General features: G+C 49.9%; 1 protein-coding gene across 1 annotated transcript in view; it reads left to right on the forward strand.

Moving 5' to 3' along the window:
* Positions 1 to 16566, forward strand: part of ENPP6 (ectonucleotide pyrophosphatase/phosphodiesterase 6) — a 77486-nt gene that overhangs the window by 48647 nt on the left and 12273 nt on the right. The window contains exons 3-6 of the mRNA XM_054566187.1: positions 173 to 284; positions 7038 to 7179; positions 7890 to 8069; positions 10816 to 10953. Coding sequence (XP_054422162.1) covers positions 173 to 284; positions 7038 to 7179; positions 7890 to 8069; positions 10816 to 10953 — 572 coding nt within the window. The remainder of the gene's footprint in view (positions 1 to 172; positions 285 to 7037; positions 7180 to 7889; positions 8070 to 10815; positions 10954 to 16566) is intronic.

A 16566-nucleotide genomic window follows, 5' to 3' on the forward strand; every position in this document is an offset into this window, starting at 1 on the left:
CAGTTCAACAAAATTGTAGGTAACTCCACCACTTATTAGCAATGAGTCCTTTCATTTGATGAAAAGGAACACAATTTTATTTTGACTAATGGAGCTTGCTTCCTGAAAGAGGCTCACAGCCCTGCCCCGATTACTGAAGAAAGTAACCATTGACCGTCTTTTTCCTTCTTAGGCTGTGAGGTTGAGATTCTTGGAGTCAGACCCACCTACTGCCTAGAATATAAAAATGTCCCAACAGACAACAATTTCGCCAATGCGGTCAGCGATGCTCTCGACTCCTTCAAGTAAGTGTCCCACCTTCCTCGCTGTTAGTTGTTCATCTTTGTTTCCAGGGCCAAACGTGAATGCTAACATGAATTAAGAAGGCTTCATATAGGTGAAATAATGTCTCCGGGAGGCGGTGATTTAGTGAATGCATGTATCTCAGAAGACATTAATAAGTATTTGACAAAAAGGGAGGAGCTGGGGTAAAATCGGCTTAGAAAACAGCTCTCTACCCTCTTCTTGGACATGTACAAAGCAGTGAGCATATTAGAACAGAACACACAGTTTGGAAAACGCAGAAACTAGTAGTGTTGACCTGAAGAGCGCATGAGAGTTTGTCAGGGCAAGGGACCAACAAGACAGGTCAGGACAAAGCCACATGTCAGTCTCAGAAACCACTGGAAGTGGATATCAAGATGGGTCACCAGTTGGGGGTCTACATGAAAAATCAGCAACCAAGAGGCTGAGGGTATTGGGGTTCTTATGTTTCTAGGGCTGGACGTGGAGTCACTGTGGCTCCCGAGTGGGTCTCCTGGGTGGGGTCAAGGCTGAAGACCCATCATAGTCAGAGTGTAGAGACCATGGAAGGACCTTCCTCCTCCCAAGAGAAAGAGCCTGGCTTCATGCCGTGCAGATCCTGAGAGCCATTCTCCTGTAGGCGTGGCGTGCAGCCCACTAGCACTGGCCACGTGAATTGCCCTGGAACTGAGATTGCCTCGGACAGAGTTGACCAATAGATTCTGAGTCCCATTCTGGCCACCACCACCGCAGCCATCATGGGGAGCAATGGCCACTCCCAGCGAGCTGCGAAAGGGGAAGACAACAGCCTTTCCTTTGCTGCTTCTTAGAACAATGCTAAGAAGCATATCAAGAGGCCCCTCTGGGGCACATGAAGGTTTGGGTTCCGACTGACAGGTTAGAGAGAAATTAAGTTTAAAATACTTAAAACTGAGAAGGAACAGATTAAAAGTTTAGGGTATTGCGCGGGGGGGATGCTGAGCAGAGGGAGGGGAGGAAGTAACCTTTGAGTGAATATGCTTCACCACGTGCTTTGTAGCTCAGGCTATGTGATGCTGCTTCCCACCTGTTCCACTTTCTTTTTTTTGCTCCACATGTGAACTGGGATGCTCTGCTGTAGCCCAGTCTGTGCAGATGAAGCAGAACAGCATAGCAGGTGTGGCAGAGGAGCAGAGCTGCGACTCTTGGATGGGTCTATGTCTACATGGGACTCTTTCCAACATATACAAAGGCTAGCTATCCCTGCATTCTCTTGCCCTGCCAAATATGAAAATTTGGAACATAGTTGTCCCACAAACACCGCTAAATAACACAATGCTCTGTTTGGCAGTGTGATCTTCCTTGCATCCATCTTACCGTGACAGCCGCAGAGTCTCCCAGGGTGCACCCCGCAGTGGGTCGCAGGTGGAGGAGCCCCGAAGGAAGGAGCATGTTTGGAACGCCATCTGCACCGCTCTCAGCTCTGTCTCAAATTCCTAGCTGGAATAAGAAGAGCAGTTGGAGCTCTCACACACGAGTGTGCAAACACAAACACAGCACACACACACTTCTCCTGGTCAGTACTCCGTATGAGTCAGTAGAGTGTCTTTGTCAACTCTGCCATTAGTTTGAGGAGCAGAGAGATGGACATGGGGTAGACAGGCTTTAACAGAAGGCAGGAGAGGCAGTGAAGGTCTTGAATGTGGAGTCCTGCCCAGGGACAGCGTTTCAGCGAAGGGTCCACGTCAGCCAGGACCCTGAACGTGCCTCAGTAGGAAGGGCTACCTGGCCTCCACGTTTGACTGGGCCATGGCCGCCAGGGTGCACCGAGCTTCACTGACCCAAGTCATATGCTTGTGAGATGCCACTTTTGCACCTGGGCAACTTCAGTGTAGAGGAACAGAGAGGGGGAAGAGAATGGATGTTTTTAACCTCTGTTAGAAAGCTGCCAAAAACTTTATTGCCATTGACCCGTTTTGCTCTCCATCCAGGCACTCCATAGGTATTGTCCGCTGCCCCCACCCCAAACAGACATCCCTTACAAAAGCGTCTGCTGACTCTCTGACAGTTAGGCACCTGCCTCGGGTCTCACGCAGCCAGGAGGTGGTAGACCAGAGCCCAGTCCTGCCCATGGAGCTTCGGGCCCAGTCTTTGGGGGTCTCTCCTGAGGGTGAAGTGACTGAATACTGCTTCAGGGGTGACTCCTCCGTCCTCCCGGCTACCGCCCCCCTCCAGGATGCCCTGGCGTGGGGCCGGGCTGGGTGTACAGGGAGGGTTGTTTCTTCGCTGTTCTCCTCTTTGGGGCTGTGCAGTGCCTGGGGTCCGTGCAGGGCAGAGGTGGAATGGTGGCCTTGACGGTCTGCTCGGTGACTTAGGTGCTCTGCAGCACTCAGCCCTCCTTGAGGGGACCCTCAGGCAGCCTTCCTGCCCACATGGCCCCCTTGCCTGCCAAAGAAGGCAGCCGTCTGAGACCCACATTGCTCAGTTGTCCTCGCGGAAGTTCTGTTTGCAGGATGTTCATGCCTTGGGGGCAGAAGAAGGTGCGGGAGGCAGGAACTCAACAAGCCTGAGTAGCTCGTGCGGGGGTGCAGGGCAGGGGCAGCATCCGGGTGAGCGGTGGCGGGCATGGCCCCGGACGCTGGCCAGGGCCTGTCGGTGCTTCCAGGCCTGGCCGGGCCAGGCTGGCCAGGCTGGGCAGGCTGACTTGATGCAGCCTCTCCAAAGGTTGGTCAAGTAACAACGAGGCCAGAGGAACAGTGCACTGAGCTGCTGTCCTTTGTCACGCTCCAGGCTGTGACAACAGCTCCAACGTCCCATCCTTTGTCCCTCCTCCCTGTGACCACGAGGAAGAGGAGCGAGAACACAGGCTCCGCAAAGCCGTCCACAGGCACGTCAGTGTAGGAAAGACAAATGGGGGCTGTCTCATTCCCTTGGCCTCCCCTCTCCTGTGTCAAGTACTTCGCAGACCCCAGCTCATTAACCACCCAGCACAGCGCTTGAGGAGGTTTGTCAGATGGGAAGAGAGACTTAGAGATATTTAGAGACCTCCAGGTTAGCAAGGAGAGAAGTGGGAATTCCAGCCCTTTTCTAGCCCTGATGCCTTGTCAAAGTACAACTGTCACAGTTAAAACTCTGCCATGTGCTCACTACATAAGTACATGAGAATTAAGTTCAAGTTACTTTGTTTCTGAGGGAATCAGGAGATGACAAGGCTGGTTAAAAGGAGAATATAAGAAACACCGACAAAGAAAAGGATGACAGAGAATGATGGGATACAAGTATTGTTAGATGCAGAAATGCTTAACGCCTTAGAGGATAATCAAGCCGCAGTCTTTGAGACGGCTGTCTCTATCCGACAAGAGTAATTGCATCCTGTGGGTTTTCCACAAGGTAACAGCTAACTTGACGGGGCTCTAATCGGTAGTTAAGTCTGGTGACCCGTGAGCAAGCTTATTAGACGCTACTCTTGTATAACACTGGAAAGGTAGGCAGTTAGTTCTTTTTTGGCCTTATTTGTAAGTTTGGGATTGTTTTTGTTAACAGTCAGTAACTTCAACCATTCCTTTAAATTGCCTCCATTTCTTTCTCCCTAATTCCTTCTCTTTCCAACCCACTTCAGTCAGGAAAATGGATGAGGCATTATGAACTTTTTACATTGAAAAGAAGTCTGGACAGAATCCTGAGGTGACGGGAGACCTGCGTGTCCCTGAAACCCCAGGACTAGGGGCCCCTTGCAGCTCTCAGGTAACTGGGCTGATGACCACATGTCCTTCTGGCACGGTTCCTGGACCTTAAAGCTATAAAGAACCAATCCCAGATCTGCAGACATTTCCACCCATCGCTCCTCACCCAACTACTCCGTGACAAATGAGCTGACCTGTGATGGAGACCAGACCCATGTGGAAAACAGCTGGCGACCAAGAACTTGTCAGCTAAACTCCAATCAGGCGAGAGCTCCCAGCCCCTGAGGACGTAGGTCCCTAATGAATCAGAGAGACCCAACATCGAAGCCTTTCGCAAAAGGCACGTGTAGAAACCCCTGACTTGAAGTATCCCCAATCCAGTGTTGCCAGCATCTGGAGCTGACAGCTTCCTGACACAAAGCCATCAGGTACATCTGTGGGAATCCCTGGCTTTCTGATCACACCAGGGTTTGTGAATATGGCAAAGAGCCTGAAAGAAACCAGCCCAGTGGCTGCTGTAGTAAAGCGAGGTGTTTAAGACGAAATGACTTAAAAGCATTTCATTGAACTTTACTGCAATGATAACCTCGTTTGTGAAGTGTTCTCCACATTCAAGCCCCACACCTACACATAGGCAGCACCATGGGAATCGCTCATCTGGGATGCCGTGCGTGCAAGTGCACAAAGCATCTGCATGCGGAGGCTTCTCAGAGGAGATGACTGTTCTGGAAGGTTCCATATGTTCAAACAGTGGTGGAAGAAGTGCCATCGCCCATCAGTGTAATGAACTTGGGCCTCAAAAAAATTTAGGGGTATGTGTGGAAATGCCATTACACAGGAAGAACGTTCACCCACCACCTACACACTTGCAAACATTGAAGGGACTTTTGTTCTCTGCTGTCTCCAGATGCTGAGGGGGTGAGGATTAGTCATTCACACATTAGCAAGTATGAAAAATGACAGTATTGCCTATAATAAACACCTAAATAACAACCTAACCCAGTCCTCATTGTGCAAGATGGTGGTCATGACACTTGTAAAGAGCAGCCAATTTGTGTTGTTCTAAACAGAGAAAAGGACATTTGGCCAGCAATTTTGCTTACCTTGAAAACAGTGTGTCCTCAAAACCATGAATGGAGCCCGCCTCAGGGCAGGCAGGGGAGCGTCACAGCATCGTTCAATTAAACGATCACAGTGAAGAAAGATACTATTACTGAACTAAAGGAGTCCATTCGCTTGTGAACGTCAAAAGCCCAATCAAATGTGAACAGGAGTTGAAAAGAAAGTAAGGATTTATTAGCTGGGGAAATGGCATCATGCCTGGAGTCAAGCAAGTGCTCCAAGGCCTGGCTCCCTGGTGGCTTCCAAGGGATGGGCTACAGAGAAGGAAGATCATTAATCACGGCGGCTAAAGGAGTCGGGGCCGGGGCCCAGCAGATTGGCCGGGGCCGGGGCAGGCAGTGGGTGATTGTTGTGCAGGCCCCGAGGCCAGCCCCGGCCGTGTTCTGTCTGGCTGCATGTGGGTGTGTGCGGTCTGTAGGGTCAGTTCTGCTTCCACGGGCCTGGGGCTGAAACGCACCTGAAGGCAGGACGTTACCTTGAGCTTGACTGAGACTCTGCTTCTGCGATCAGCAGACCGGAGGCTTTGTCCTTAACACACTTTGAGACGGACCAGAATCTGATGTCCTAAGTGCCTGAGGACTAAGGAGGGGAGTGGACAGACAGAAAGGAGAGAGGGTCGTGTGAAAGAATTGGAGTTTCTGCACGGTTACAGTACCAGAACATTCTCTGGGGTCAGCATGGTGAACGATGTGGATGTGGACATTCACAAGCCCAGGCTGTAAAGCGCTCGGACCTTGGAGGGAGCCGGTTTGCATTTCCAGTTAGTCGTGTCTCAGGGCTCTGTGAGGCCTTGAATCACTTTGGTCTATTTCCTCATCTGCAAAATATGCACGTGCTTTCCTATAGGGACACCTTTCACTGCAGTTCCAGAATTTGAAGGCATGTCCAGCCCTCGGACATGAGCCTGTGGAGAAGGGAAAGTGACTCAGCTTCACTGTGTTGCCTTTGCCGTGTCTCACATTAGCTTTCTTGGGGCTGGTGGGATTCTTCTAAGAGAGTAAGAACCACTTCCGCAGGATCAACTGGGTTAAGCAGAACATGCTGTGGGCTGTGAAGATCTTTCAGCGTGTTCGGTGATTGCATTCTGGGTGCGGGGGTCAGGCCTACCTGGGTTTGGGTCTGGGCCCCGCCTCTCACTAGCTGCATGATGCTGGCAATTGATCATGTCTGTAAAAGCCCTCAACACAGAGCTGACCCAGAGGAACTATCATTTACTGAGCACTTACTATTGTTACACATTCCACTGACAGTTATAAAGCACCTACTGTGTGCCAAATCCTAGGTTAGAGCTAGGAGAATGAAGCACCACCCCTAGGATAAAAGACTTTTACAATTTAGAGAGTGAGAAGGACACATGAGTGGATGATTATGGCCAGTATGAAAAATCATAACCAGAGATGAACCTGGAGGCTGTGGGAGGAGTGGAGGGGCCACGCAGCTGAGTCCGGGCCTTGGAGCCCGCTTCCTGGAAGAGCAACACCTCCCCCAAGACCTGGGGGGTGGGCAGGATGTCGACTCTGGTCGTGTAAAGCACATGGTGTGAACTACTGGGCGGCTGTTTTGGTTCCCTGGTGCATTGCTAGGCCCAGGGCACAGCAGGCTCTGAGGATACACGTTCTTTCATTCCTCATGTTCTGAGTGTGGGAAGGCCGCCCGCGGGGGGACCATGCCACCTCATATGTGTGTGTGTGTGTGTGTGTGTGTGTGTGTTTGAAATATAGCTTTTTATTTATTTTTATACATTGAATACTACTCTGTATTAGTTTCAGGTGCCCAGCATAGTAGTTAGACAATCATATGCTTTACACAGTGATCCCCCTGATATTTCCAGTCCCTACCTGACCTGTATCACCTTGTTCATTGTAAGGGGTCAGCTCTGCCTGACCCTCCCAGGGGACTGGCTACTGGGTGGGAGTGGGGAAGGCCAGCGGGGCCCCTCTCGGCCGTGACTGCCCACTCTGCTCCCTGCAGGAGTGGCCGGGCTGACCTGGCGGCCATATACCACGAGCGCATCGACGTGGAAGGCCACCACTACGGGCCCTCGTCACCCCAGAGGAAAGATGCCCTGAAGGCCGTGGACAACATCTTCAAGCTCATGACCCAGTGGATCCAGGTGACCAAATACAAGGACCACTGGGCTAACCTGGCTCCTTGTCCCTCTCCTCTGTTTCCTTGACTGTTGCACCCCCCGGCACCGTCTTTGCTTCTCTTCACACATGCCAGGAGACCCCCTGCTTTACAGAGAGGCCAGTGGGCGGGAAATGACTGAGACCTGTGCCATTAGCTAGCTTGGCTGGCGAGATGGCCCCATTGCGAACCAAACCTCATAAGTCTGAGAGCCAGCTTGGCATGATCATGGAAGCCAGACCTGGGCTCCATCCCTCATTCTGCCACATCCTGGCTGAATGACTTTTTAAGCAAGGTATTGTTTTTAAAAAACTTTCCTGGGCTTTACTTTCACATCTGTGAAATGGGTGAGTGACAGTTCTCACAGTACCACGTGCATTTGTTGGAAGAGCCAAAGACAAGAATGTGTGGACACCTTGCGAGGCGAAAGGCCCGTGTGTCGTCTTTATCACTATTGGAGTGGGGACCGGGCTGCCCCACTCCCCCCCACAGAGCACTTCTGCTGAGCTTTTGAGCTGTCTCATCAGGTGGAAGAGTAGACAAATAGAATTGGGAAGTGTCTTTTTTCCTGGAACACATAGTGTAAACACCTCTTTCCAAGACTTCTTTCCAAGAGTGTCTCCCTGCCCACTTCCTCTCTCTCTCCCCCCACCCCTCTTTCTCAGCGCTGTCCTGACTGCATCTGTCCACCCACAGGAGCGGGAGCTGCAGGACAAGCTCAATGTCATCATCTTCTCGGATCACGGAATGACCGACATTTTCTGGATGGACAAAGTGATTGAGCTGAATAAGCATATCAGCCTGGATGACCTGCAGCAAGTGAAGGACCGAGGGCCTGTAGTGAGCCTTTGGCCAGCGCCTGGGAAACACTCTGAGGCAAGAGGCCCCAAGGCGGGGAAGGGCGGGCGGACTTTGGGCTTGATCTTTGTCCCGTAGCAGCTGAGTGCCCTCTGCCAAGGTTTCATCCTCCCTGTCTCTGTGCTCTCTTCTCTGAAATGGGCTTGCTGGTATCTACTACCCTGAATTTTAGTGGCCACTAAAGGAGATCAAGGATGGACAGTGCTTAGCATGTGGAGGGCTTAGCCTGGAATAGGGCTGTTTTATTATTGGCCCCGGTGTAGTGCTTCTCGGGCCAAATCAGACACGGACACAGAGCGCTCTTCCTCTGGAAGGCAGCCCCAAGCCTCTCTGTGTCCATCGGGGACCGGCGATGCAAAGGTGATGAATGAACCGGCTGAGGCCGTGCGTGCGGTGGGCCAGCGCCGAATCCCAGGGCCCTCAGTGCTGGGGGTCAGCTCCCAGCTCTGTCAGGACGGGCGACCTCCTGCCCAGCCCCTCTGCCTCGTCTCTGTCCGTGTCCACGGAGCTTCCATCCTGGGCCGCTGGAAAGCACGCGCACAGAAGCAGGCTGGGCCCGCTGCAAGGACGATGTACGTGTCACTTATTTCGGTTGTCACCATCCAAGGGGGGCGTTCCCAGGAGGGTGTCAGGCCAAGCTCGCTCCCCTCAGTCATTGCCTGCTGGGAACTCAGCACCCTGAGATAACTAGGCCTCTACTTACCCTTCTTCCCAAACACTAATTACAGCTGGCAGAACTTGGTGAGTCACCCTGAGAAAATGAGGAGGAATAGGGGGCACCTTTGGGTGACTGCTTTGCCCTGTGTGGCTGAGTTGCCTCCCAGACAGGCTTTGGGGCTTCTGCCCCCTCTCCCCAGAGACAACTTCTCTGAACTGGGATGGGTGTCTTCCTCGGGGGAGGCCCAGAGTGCTGCCCGTGGGGGTGCCGGGAACAGGCCTTGGGTGGGCCTGGTGCCTCCACCCACCCCCATGGCGGTGGAGCAGTGATGCCAAGGGGCAACGGCAGGTTGTCGGTATTGATGGAGCACCGGGGTGCACTAGGGTCCTTCCGTTTGGCCCCAGGAGACTCTTCTTCCAGCCTCACCCGCTCTCACATGAGTCGAAAGCCTGTCTGTTGTGGGATCGAGGAACACAGTTGCCAACAATGCCAGTCGTGCCCGGCTTTGCCCCATTCCCTGGTGGACCTCCCTCTGTTCCCAGGGAGTGGAGATGCTAAATGTGTTCCCATGAAGGTCCCATGAACTCCCTAAAGGTGGAACGGGAAGACGACTTTACACATTGGCAAGTGCCACAGTAAGTGCTTCTTGCAAAGAAGCTCCGTTTTCCTGGCAGGGAGCATCATCCCTGTCTCCAGTTTGGCTCTTAGGAAGGTGCCGTTTCCAGAAAGCTGAAGCATCAATGGTTTATGAGCTAGAGAGCGCTTCTTCCAATGTGGCGTTGAAGCCAGGCAGTTGCAAACCGCCTGAAGCAGTTGATAGATTATTCCAAGGCGGGGGCTGTGTCTGGGTGACAGCTTGTCATGTGATGGACCCGGCAGCTGGTGGGAGCTGCCCTAGGGCATCAGATTCTTTCCCCCTCCAAAGGCTTCCTGGGAATGCACCCTACTTCCCTTAAGAACGATGGTTTTTCTTACGTAGGAAATTGTAGCTCATGGGACCATTGGAAACCCTCTACTAAACAGCCTGAAGACCAGTTAATTTCAGTTTAGTGGATAAACGCAAATTTATATTCAATTATACCCGGGAAGAATTGCTGACTAAAGGCCAGCAAGTCAGTGTTGGCCAATGAATTTTAATTGTAGCCACGAACACTTAAGCTGTTGTTAAATATTGGAAATATGTGCAGAGTTTACATCTTCATCATGAAACTAGCCATGTAATTAGTGGCAAACAACTACTGGTACTTGTAAGGTTCAAGTGTAGGTAGGACATAGTGTAGCTCAAGTCAAAGAACAAATCTTTCTTTGATCTTAGTGGTACTCAATTTATCATTTTCCCTTTAATTTTATTTTGGTATTTTGACATAAGTGTTTGTAATCTGTTCCTTTATCATTTAGTAACTACCAAAAAATTATTATAAAGTATGTGTAAGGTATAAAGGATAATGCTACCATGGCACCTTATGTTCAATAAACAGTTAAGAAATAGGACGTTGCCATCACCTATGCTAACGCCCGTGTGCCCTTCCCAGACCCCATCACCTTTGCAGCCCCCCTGAGAGAGAAACCAGCGATCTGAATGTTGAGTTATCATTTCCCCAATTCTTTTTATAGTGGTACCATCTATGGTCTTTAGCGTGGTAGTTATATGAACTTCATGTGATAGGAAAACTCTTGTCTGTATTTTTCCGCAACTTTTTTTTTTTGTCTCAAACTGAAATCCCCGGGATTCTTTCAGGTGTTCTGTGTACCTGTAATTCCTCCTTCTCCATGGCTGTATAGTAGTCCGCTGCCAAGACACACCACCATTCATTTGTCCCTTCCACTGTTGCCGGGCTTTGGGGCTGTTCCAGTTTGCAGGATATATCCCACTACAGGCTGATGGGTGCCCATGTCTGAGGGGTGCTTCAGTCTCATTACATAAAGCCACCTTGTTTTCCAAAACACACAGAAGTTTCTCATTTTTGCATAGTCACATCTGTCCGTTGATGCGGTAATTTCTTTCTTTAGCGTTAGAAGGTCCTCCCTCTCCTCCAGGTCCAATAAATATTCACTTACATTTAAAAAGGGGAATGAAAAACTGGTTGCTCTTGATTTTCTTTGCAGATATACAACAAACTGAGAACTGTGGAGCACATGACTGTCTACGAGAAAGAAGACATTCCAAGCAGGTTCTATTACAAGAAAGGCAAATTCGTCTCTCCTTTGACCTTGGTCGCTGATGAAGGATGGTTCATAACTGAGGTAACTATAAAATATATGACAGTGTATTCATTAGACAACTTCTATCAAACAACCAAAGATAAATAATTATTCAGCTTTTACACTTAAAAGATTTGTTTTCACTTCAGTGTCGTTCATGGTATCATTTCGTTCTTTAGAGAATCAAGAGGCTTGGCCAAGGGACTTAGATACAAACTGTGGACTCAGACCCAGAGTCACAGTTTAGCCTGCGGGGCTCCAGACTCGCCGTATTTTAATGGGCGGACCCTAACTCAGTCACCTGGGCTTACCATGTGACCTATTCAATTTCAAGTGGTACTGTTACTGTGAACCAAAGTGGATGCTTTAGGACAGCAAAAATCAAAGAGGTTCTGAGCTTTGCTTTTGCCTTTAAGAGAAATGTTTGGCACTCAAAACTCCATAGATCCAGGTTCCCCTCCCGCCGCCTCGCTGCCCCCCATTTGCCAACGTGATGTTACAGAAGAGATTATCTTGTATCTGGGATCCAAATCCTAGTTGCCTCATGTCTGAACGACACTAGACGCCGCCTAGTTCACCAGACTCTTTGGTCAGCTTCTGATATTGGGCCAGCGCATGGAGGCCCAGCCCTTCAGGGGAATCGTGGTCATGCCCCGTTAGGGCACTGATGGCGCGGGTTACTGCAGGCGTGAGTTTGAAGGAGGGCTGTGAACAGAGCAGGCTGAGGGAGAAGGGAGTGGCAGGTGTTGGCACACGAGAACCACCGGCCGAGGCCCTGAAGTAGGAGGCCTAAAACTAGTATTGAATCTGCCAGAGGGAGGTCAGGTGGTGATCACAGACAGCAGCTGGGCAAATGAGTGGATGTCTAGGGGCCTGGGTGTGGGGAAATGGGGGTTCCTGGACGTGAAATTCTGCCGTTCAGGAGGACTGAGCTGTTCCCGCGGGCTCTCAGACAGAGAAGCACCTGGTCACCCAGGAAACAAAGCAGACCTGGTCAGCAACGTCAGCTGTGCCGCTCCTGGGCTGAGCTGGGCCCTTCTACTGACTTGGCTTCCTAGGCCATATGATTTTGTTATTTTTAAAAAATTTTATTGATTGATTTTAGAAAGAGGAAAGTGGGGGTGGGGAGAGAGAATCATCGATGTGATATAAGACAGAGAAACATCAACCAGCTGCCTCCTCTACGCGCCCTAACTGGGAACTGAACGTGGAACTTAGGCATGTGCACTGACCAGGAATCAAAACTGGCAACCTTTTGGTTCACAGAACATCGCTCCAACCAACTGAGCCCTGCAGCCAAGGAAGGTCATGTGATTTTGAAATTTCCAAGAGGGTCCCTCTGCCTAACACTCTCTCCTCTAAGAACCAAAATGCTTCTTTTTGCGTTATCACACTATTTGAAATTCACCTGGCATGAGATTACTCTAGGCCCACAGCACTTTCACCTGTAGTGGTGTTCTCAGGACTTTGCATTGAGCACACATGAAGTCAAGTGGGTGTCTATCCAACTTCATTGTGTAAAGCCAACTTTCCAAGTTGTACAAAAGGCCTTATTCCTGCAACGTTTTCAATTTAGAGAATTCTGGCGCAATTTCTTTTGAGTTTCTTAAAGCAAATAGACAAGGAGAGTTCATTTGCCGTTGAGAGGCCGGTTCATGGTGTGGAGTGAGAAGGCAGAGGTGATTTCGGGTAACTTAGGGGAAAACAGGCTCAGGTAGGGACAGCGGCAAAGCCAGAGGTCATCATTAAGAGACTGGACAACTAATGAGGTGCCAGGGGAGAGGCCCTGTGCCCCCCAGCAGGACGAGATGGGCACCGGGGAAGCCACTGCCGCCACAGGGGCTGTTGGCGAAGGTTCAGTCTAGAAGGCAGACACGGGGTTTGGCAGTAGCATGATTTTCTGATGAGTGATTAACGCAGTGATAGAGGACCCAGGGGTATCAGTCAAGATGTTCTTGGTTATAAGTCATAGGCCACTTGCGTAAATGTGGTTTAAATAATAAAGATTTATTATCTCACAGAAGTAGAAGGCAGCTGGAGGTAGGCAGCTGCAGGGTTGGGTCCTCTAGCAACTCAGTGGCATTAAGGCCCTGAGTCAGCTCTTCTGCAATTCTTTAGGTTTTCCCCTCAGGGTCGCAAGATGGCTGCTGCAGCTCCAAGCATCACATCCCTTCTGTTATCCCAAAGCAAGAAAGAAGGGGTGTGGCTTTTTCTCACATATCTGTTACTTTTATCAGGGAGAAAAATACATATCCCAGCATCAGAGGCAGACACAGGTTTTGTGGGACTCTGGCAATTGTAAAATTTGGGGAAGGGGTCTCTCTTTAAGAAAAGAGAGTATAAAATTATGAGTGTAAAATTAGGGGCAGGGACTTGGAAGACACCCATGTAAGTGAGAAGCCTGATGCTTAAACTTTTTAAACTCTACTGTGAATCCTCCTCTGCCCAGAACCCACTAGCAAACTTGCCCTTAGGTCTCATCAATCAACTCACCAGCGTGGCTAGGAAGTCCCTGCCTTGGGTCCACTTTGGGGCTAAGACCTGACCCCGAGCTGAAGCGCAGGCCACACCCACCAGACAACAGTGATGCAGGGGCTGGGGGTGAGGCAGACAAGGTCCTTAGAGCTTAGACCAGCCAAGAAAGGGCAGGGAAGGACGGTAAGGACAAAGTGTTCCTGGGCCCCTCAGAAAGCCCAGTGACAACGCCGCCATGAACAAAGTGTTCCTGGGCCCCTCAGAAAGCCCAGTGACAACGCCGCCATGCCTCCCCTGCCCCATCTCTGCTTCCATTGCGCCTTCCCACCACCCTGCGGATAGTCCGAGGACCTGCTTCCCTACAGAAACTGGCACATTCCAGCATCTTCTGAGGGTGAAGCCAAATGGTAACTGCATGCTATGTTATATATTGTATTATTTTTGTATGCATCACACAAATACACAGACACACATCCGCACGTATGTTTGCATAAATCAGAACTAGGGATCCCCGTGATTTCACTGTATGGCTTAGGAAAGGGCGAGAAGCCACGAGAACAGAAGGTCAGAATGCCTATAATCCCCTTCACCTTTTCACCCATTCCCCCCCACCCACTTTCTTCCAGAATATAGCCAATAATATCGTGAGTTTACAAGGTGACAAATGATTACTAGAATTAGTGGGGCGATTTACATGGTAAGGTATAAAAATGTCAAATCACTATGTTTTATACTTGAAACTAATACAGCCAACGTGAGATTGTACAGCACTGTACTTAAATAAAAAATAAACCTAAAAAAGGAAGAATGCCTAACTACTGGCAATTACTTAAGCACTTTTTAAAATACATATAATCATTTCAGAAAGGAGATAATTTTTAAAAAATACTTGAAGCAGAAACTTTTTTTAGAAAGGAAAGAGATCAGAAGGAAGACATACAGGATGTGAAAAAAGTAAAATTGGTTCTGAAAGGTGAGTGACTGTCAATGTTATCTCACATGATTTAATTACTAAAATTGTATGCTATCAAACTGACCTTCATTTATCATGCCTGGCTCCTGAGAAACTTGAGAATGACTCATTCCCCAGAGTTTCAGTGACATGAACATAGTTCTTTTACCCTTTGTAGATAATAAATATGTCAAGAAAAATTTCTTCTTAAAATTTTGGTCAGCAATGATGGTGCAATGGTAATAACTACCTTGAAGTAAATACCTCCTGGATACTATTTATAATTCTCAATGACTCTGAGTCACGGATATTGTGAGTCTAGAAAATAACATACCACGGCATACAGTGGAACGCAAACGTGGTCCTGAGCTTCCTAGCAGCCAAGCCCAACAGGAAAGGACGATCAATTGCACTGATGGAAGAACTTACGGTGTCTACAACATGCAAACACAGATGTTTCTCTGGAAGATCAGCGTTGTCCTTGTGGCCTGAGAGAAATTTAGGTCTCTTTTAATTGCTCCTTTTTGTACCTTAGTTCTCTAAACAAAATACCTCAGTCATTTTACTCCTCTGTTTAAATTTGTGGCCTTTTCTTCTTAAGGCTCATATGTAAAAAATACAATTTCTGATTCTACTTTGCTATAACCTTGGGGTCCTATTTCTTTGTCTTCCAAAAAAAATCCTAGAAACAGATACCCACCTCTCCTTGTTGCCTTAGACGTGCTTCTTTGACACCTTTCTGTGGTCTCCAATACTTCCTTGACTCCAGAGAACTGAACACTCCATTCTCGAGCCTGTCCCTGCTCTGTGCCCGGGCCCCTCATCTCCCACACTTCTGTCTCAGTGTCCCCCCGACGTGGTAAAGGGACTCTGGGTTTTGTGCCGCCCCTGCATCCCAGTGCGCAGTCCCGCGGGACGGCCCTGAGCCCGCCGTTGCCACGGCCGCCCGAGCAGACGTCCCAGGCCCGCCTCTGGAGAGCCCAGAAACATTTCCTCTGGGGCAGGCCTGACGCGGGAAGCCACGGAGCCAGGACAAGCTGCTGCTGGCTGGGGGCTAATAGTCTAGAATCCCCTCTCCCTTGCTCCCTGCAGCTGCCATGCCGTAAACCTGCACAATTTTTCTTCCATTCCCATAGAAACACCAACTTTTTGCCACCAGGTTAAGTTTTTCAGACTCTAAGGCAGCGGGCTGCTCTAACAGGAAGACTTAACTGAATTAGGGTTTTAATTTCCTTTTCTTTTTTTAATGGTCGCTTAGAACACTGTCACTGAAAAAGATACAGAGGGGAAAGCAGATTTCATTGGTCACTTGGAAAGGCACAGTCACCCAGTGTGACCGCTGACACTGCTCCTTGCGCAGAGGCCCCCCCGCAGATTCTGCTCCGCACCCTCCGACGTGCAGACTGGATTTCCCACCACGGCCAGTCCCTTCTCTTCGCCGCCCGCCCCCGCCCCCACGGGCAGAAATCTGAAGGCTCTCATCGTCCTCAGAGAACTAAAATGAAGACACAAAATACCCAGGCCGCCTGCCTGTTCAAGTCCCAGCTTTTCACACCTGCCACACAAGGAAATAGGGCTTCCTAGCAGATGCCATCACCGCCACTGTCCTCTGGAAAGCTTCCCATTGCTTGTCCTTGCCAGGGGACAAGGGTCGCTCTCTTCACCAGAGTGTCCGAGCCTGGAACAAGCTGGACCCCTTCTCTCAGCCCGGGGGGTTTCCTGTAGCTCCTGGTGGGGAAGACGGGTGTCACCATATCTAGGGCGTTCCAAGGTCCCTCCAGGGTCAGGCCTGGTGATGCTAAATGCCTTGGCATACGGGAGAGTCAGGAGCAACACAGCAAAACATAGAGTGGAGAAACAGGTGCGTCGTTTCTCCCAAACTCAAGTACGTTCCCCTCTACCATAAAATCCACGTACTGCCTAAAAAAATCAGCTACGACATTCAGCAAATACTTGATGAGTGCCTACTGCACGTAACCCAGCAAAGTTCTAATTCTGATTCGAGTAAAAAGCTGTTGTCCTCAGGGAGCTTCCGGCCCAGCGAAGGAGCCAAATATGAAACAAGCGCGCACGCAAGCAAACAGAGGAGTGTGCGGTTACCAGTGGTTATCACGGAAGAGGCTGTGTGGGAGGAGAGGGAGCCCGCGTGAAGTGAGGGGCAGAGGGTCTCTGAGAAAGTGACCTTGAGGCTGAAACCTGGAGGATGAGTGGTCATCGATCAGACAGCG

This window comes from Pteronotus mesoamericanus, unplaced genomic scaffold, assembly GCF_021234165.1.
Source record: "Pteronotus mesoamericanus isolate MK-2021 breed Mesoamerican mustached bat unplaced genomic scaffold, CSHL_Meso_final contig_169, whole genome shotgun sequence".
Lineage (NCBI taxonomy): Eukaryota > Metazoa > Chordata > Mammalia > Chiroptera > Mormoopidae > Pteronotus > Pteronotus mesoamericanus.